The following is a 5,882-nucleotide window of genomic DNA, read 5'->3' as shown; positions in this document are numbered from 1 at the left end:
GGGAAGCTGTGAACATCAGGCCATCAGACGCAGCGTATGGGAATTTGAGGTTAGGACTCTCGCGTGTGTTTGTGGATCGTTCGGGTAAGTCATCATTATCTCCCTTGCTCTTATTTGTGCCAAATAAAGATCATTTTATGTTGAAATATAATTTATTAAAATATATGGTTTTTAATTCTTTAAAATAATAAATCCCACATGGTACCAATTTATCGAGGTTTGAATTTTTAAAAATATTTGGTGTCACATATAAATAAAGTGTTATTCGAAAAAAAATGCTCATTTAATCGAAAATAAATTTTCGTAAAATATAGAATGCTTTATTAAATCAAAATTCAATGAACATGGAATTAACAAAATTAACTCGAAAACGTGGAGCGGCTAAAGCCCGTGTCACTACATTCCGTAATTTCGTTATGAGTATTAAAGAAACGTTAGATGCAAACAATCCACTAACTGAACACAAGTGTGTTGAGTTACAACAGCGCCTAGATAAAATTAGTGATGTATTGTCAGATTTTGATAATCACCAAACTGAAATCGAATTAATTGTCGAAGAGGATAGTTTGCCCGGTCAATATCGCGAACGCGCGGAATTCGAAGATTTATTTTACAAAACTACAGCCCTTGCCCAGTGTATTCTCGATCACATGCGAAAACCAGAAGTTAAAATTGAATCCGACGATGGATCAGCTTCGGTACACAATTCACAGGGTAATCAGATAAACGCAACAAATCGGGTAAAGTTGCCAGTTTTAACACTCCCAAAATTTGACGGTTCTTACGATCAGTGGTTAGTATTCTATGATACCTTCAAGTCAGAAATACATTCGAATGATTCAATATCGGCAGTTCAAAAGTTTCGATACTTAAGTAGTTTGTTAACGGGCGACGCTGTCCAAGTTATTAAAGGTTTAGAAATCTCAGCTGCTAACTATCAGGAAGCATGGGAATTACTCGAGAAACGGTACAAAAATAAACCTCTCATGATTCATAATCATATTAAAGGCATTGTTGATTATCCGAGAATAGCAAAACAAAGTTTTTCGGCATTACGCGATTTATTAAACTCTATTCAAAGCAATTTACGTGCACTAAAAGCATTAGAGCAATCAACAGATGATTGGAATAGCTTATTAATTTATTTAATAACAGACAAGTTTGACAGTAAAACAAAAACTGAATGGGAAAAACAACAAATCGAAGAGAAAGAAATTCCAGGAGTTTCAAATTTAATTGATTTTATTGAAAAACAATGTCAATTACTTGAGAAAACTGACAGATCGATTAAAGAAACATATGATCAACCGCGTTCGAAACCTTTTAACAAACAACCGCAAAATAAAAATAATTTTGTTGCAAATACTGCAACAAATCAAGCAGCAAATTGTCCTATGTGCAACGATACCCATTCTATTTTTCAATGCAAAAACTTTCTCGATTTACCAATTTATACTCGCATTAAGGAAATAAAGCGTCTTAAACGTTGTCTTAATTGTCTTCGACCCAATCATTTATCTCTTAATTGTAAAGCGCAATTTTGTCGTAAATGTCAAAAACCCCATAACACATTATTACACATAGAAAAATCATCTGAAGGTCATCAGCACAGTGGTTCCTCAAATACTGCAACACAGGATGTCAAAAATGAAACAGTAAGTGGTTATGCGGGAAGCTATTTAAACAATTCAGGTTTATTGGCAACTGCGGTTATTAACGTTTTCGATTCAAATGGAAAGGCTCATGATTGTGTAGCGCTACTCGATCCAGGTTCTCAATCAAATTTTATCTCAGAAAGGATGTGTAAAATTCTAAATTTGAACTTTTCTTCTACTAATGTTAACATTTCCGGAGTTAACGAATCTCAATCGAGCATCTCAAAACAAACTAACGCTACAATTATGTCCAAACACAACAAGTTTACAGCTAATTTGAGTTTTTTTGTAGCCAAAAATGTCACTTCGAAGCTGCCTACGGAACTAATAGAAACATCAAAATTACACATTCCCAAGGATATTTTTCTTGCAGATCCAGAGTTTTACAAGCCTAAAACAGTTGACATGCTAATCGGAGTTGAACTGTTTTGGGAATTGTTATGTTATGAGAATACTGGTTATGACTACCTTCACAAAACAAAATTTGGTTATGTAGTTTCTGGAAGATTGCCCTGTATTAAAAGGCCAAAGGAAACTGTTTGCAATCTTTCTATCAATCTTCCTGACGTTTATCAGCAAATGGAAAAGTTTTGGAATTTAGAAGAGTGTCCAAAAATCAAAACTCTATCTTCTGAAGAGGAGATTTGCGAAAAAATCTTTTCCGATACAACAAAGAGAAATAAAGAAGGTAAATTCATTGTCACTATACCTTTGAAAGGTTCACTCGACTCATTAGGAGACTCTAAGGAACAAGCAACTCGTCGATTTCTATCATTAGAAAGAAAAATTCAACGCGATGCAAAATTAAAAGAAAAATACACAGATTTCATAAATGAATATGAGCAACTGGGCCACATGTCGAAGGTCAAAGATAAGGAGCCACCGAGGTACTCATTTTATCTTCCTCATCATGGGGTTTTAAAGGAGGACAGTTTAACCACCAAATTGCGGGCAGTCTTTGACGGTTCAATGCCGTCCTCAACTGGAGTATCCATCAATGATTTGCATATGGTCGGTCCTACAGTCCAGCCGGACTTACTTTCCATCATTATTCGATCTCGTATTCATTCATTTTTTGTAGGAGCTGATATATCTATGATGTATCGACGTGTCTTAATCGAAGATGAGCAACGATCTTTACAGAGAATATTATGGAGAACTAATACACAGGATCCGATACAAACTTATGAATTAAATACAGTAACCTACGGGTTAACTTCGAGTTCATTTCTAGCTATCCGGTGCTTGATGCAGTTAGCAAAAGAATGTGAAATTTCACACCCCGAAGTATCAAAAATCATTCGCGAGTCAATGTATGTTGACGATTTGTTGTATAGTGTAGATTCCATTGAAGGGGCTATTAAAAATTGCAATGACCTTTCTAGAATTTTAGCATCTGCTGGATTCCCTTTAAGAAAATGGTTCTCTAACGAAAAATTAATTATAGAGGGTTTAGAATTCGCGAATCAAAAACTGCCTTGTCACACAATTGATTTAGGAGAAAATGATACTATAAAAACACTAGGTTTATCATGGTTTAGCTCCTCTGATGAGTTTATGTATAAAATAAATGTGTCACTCGATTCAGAAACTTGCACTAAACGTACAATATTATCCGCAATCGCTCGTATATATGACCCATTAGGTTTATTAGGACCCTGCATCATCCTAGCTAAAATTATTATGCAAAAATTATGGCGCGATAAATCCTCTTGGGATGAAGCTTTACCGTTAGCATTAGCTTTAAAATGGAACGAATTTATTTCAGATCTTTCTTCATTGGAAACATTGAGAATTCCCCGTCACGTGGGTTGTTCATCACCAGTCACTCTCGAAATTCACTCGTTTTCAGACGCGAGTGAAAAGGCTTACGGAGCTGCAGTTTACGTAAGGTCAACAGACGAATTTGGAATCGTTCATTCCAAACTGCTTTGTGCTAAAAGTAAGGTAGCACCTATTAAAACCATCACTATTCCTCGTTTGAAACTGTGTGCGGCGCAAATGTTGGCTAAATTGGTAAATAAAGCAAAGGAATCATTCGATGTCAACATTACCGGTACATACTATTGGTGCGATTCTACCATAGTATTGAGCTGGCTTAAGTTGGAGCCTTGCACACTCAAAACGTTTGTTAGTAATCGTGTAGCTGATATTCAAAATTTGACGTGCATAACAGATTGGCATCATGTCTCTTCTCAGGACAATCCTGCTGACATGCTGTCAAGAGGTATGAAACTTGTTGATTTGAAGAATTCTTCATTGTGGTGGCATGGGCCAACATGGATGTTGGAAAATGATTTAAAATTTTCAAATATGGAAGAATCATCGATCAAACTCCCAGAAATAAAATCTAAGACTCAAGTAGCAACAAATGTTCTTATGAAAATGCCCATAATTCAATTCGAAAGGTATTCTGACTTAATGAAATTAAAAAGAATAATGTCTTATATTTATCGATTCATTAACAATTGTAAAGAGACTAAAACTATGCGAAAAACCGGTTCTCTCAGCGTTGAGGAAACTAACAAAGCCGAAAATTCTTTAGTCAAAATCGCTCAAAATCAATGCTTTTTCAAAGAAATTCAATGTCTAAAACAAAAACGTGATATTCCCAAAGGGTTTAAAGTTCTCAAGTTAAATCCATTCTTGCATTCAGACGGTTTTCTAAGAGTTGGTGGTCGCCTTGATAATTCAGACTACGAATTCGATAAAAAACATCCCAAAATTTTATCATCAAAACATCCGTTAACACGATTAATATTTTTACATGAACATAAAAGATTATTGCATGTTGGGCCGCAAGCATTGTTGTATAACATTCGAGAAAAATATTGGCCTATATCGGGAAGAAATTTGTCTAAAAACATTGTTCATGATTGCGTCACGTGTACTCGCGCAAATCCTAAGCCGGCTACTCAATTAATGGGAAATTTACCCAGTGATCGCGTTACGCCTTCGTCGGCGTTTTGTATTACTGGCGTGGACTACGCTGGTCCATTCCTAATCAAAGATCGTAAGGGTCGAGGAAGTAAAACTTCAAAATGTTACGTGGCTCTTTTCGTTTGTTTCGCTAGTCGAGCGATACATCTTGAGTTGGTCTCGGATTTAACCTCGGATAATTTTATTCTTGCTTTGCGGAGATTTGCTTCTCGTTGGGGATTGCCCGAAAAAATAAGGTCTGACAATGGTACTAATTTTATTGGTGCGCACTCTGAACTCAAAGAACTCGGAAATTTTCTTCGTAAAAATGAGACTGAATTAACTGAACGATTATTAAATGAAAGTTTCAATTGGAAATTTATTCCTGCCTATTCGCCTCACTTTGGTGGCATTTGGGAAGCAGGGATAAAGTCAACAAAATTACATTTGAAGCGAGTAATGGGAACCTATTTGTTAACTTTTGAAGAATTCTATAGCTTGCTGGCACAAATAAGCGCTATTTTAAATTCCCGACCCCTATCTCCTTTATCCTGTAGCCCGCTCGATCTGCAACCACTCACACCAGGTCATCTTCTCATTGGGAGGCCATTGACATCGGTTCCTGATCCAGACGTTACGCATTTGCCTGAATCGCACTTATCTCGATACCAAGGCATCCAGCGAATGCAGCAAAACTTTTGGTCACGATGGTCAAAGGAGTACGTTTCCGAATTGCAACAGCGCACAAAGTGGAAAGAAAGGAAAAATAGCATTCAAAAGGATTCACTCGTTTTGATAAAGGATGACAACTCTCCTCCAATGAAGTGGCTATTGGGACGCGTTGTGGAGCTTCATCCAGGCACTGATGGTCTAATTCGTGTAGTGTCTTTGCGAACTCATAAAGGAATTGTAAAACGAGCAATTACTCGCTTATGTGTTCTACCCGTCGACAATCAATCTTAAAGGATTGTTGTGTTCTTATTTGATCTTCGTTTAATTTCCAATGTTTTTTTTTTTCTTTACGATGTGTATTGTATTTTGTATTACTACGACAAGATTATACATATATGTAATTTTAAATAGGATTTAGTTTAACTTTTATTTTACATCTAAAGTTTTTATTGTATTATTTGATTATATTTGATTACTTTATCTAATCTTATTCCGATTTAAAGAATGTGTCAATTTAATTTTATTGATGGAACAGTGAATTTGATCTTTAATTTTGTTGAAAATGTACATTTTTCAAGGCGGGGAGTATGTTAAAAATTCAATTTAAATTATTACCGCCAATATTACCGACGCCCT

General features: G+C 35.7%; 1 protein-coding gene across 1 annotated transcript; it reads left to right on the top strand.

The window, feature by feature from the left end:
* Positions 1 to 344: 344 nt before the first annotated feature.
* Positions 345 to 5,537, top strand: LOC122502236. Its single transcript, XM_043612181.1, has 2 exons — positions 345 to 2,343; positions 2,479 to 5,537. The coding sequence occupies exons 1-2, from the start codon at positions 345 to 347 to the stop codon at positions 5,535 to 5,537; spliced, it is 5,058 nt and encodes a 1,685-aa protein (XP_043468116.1).
* The last annotated feature ends 345 nt before the right edge of the window (positions 5,538 to 5,882 follow it).

The sequence above is a fragment of the Leptopilina heterotoma genome, unplaced genomic scaffold (assembly GCF_015476425.1).
Source record: "Leptopilina heterotoma isolate Lh14 unplaced genomic scaffold, ASM1547642v1 Lhet_223, whole genome shotgun sequence".
Classification (NCBI taxonomy): domain Eukaryota; kingdom Metazoa; phylum Arthropoda; class Insecta; order Hymenoptera; family Figitidae; genus Leptopilina; species Leptopilina heterotoma.
Note: the sequence above shows the minus strand (reverse complement) of the source record. Positions and strands in the feature narration are given on the sequence as shown.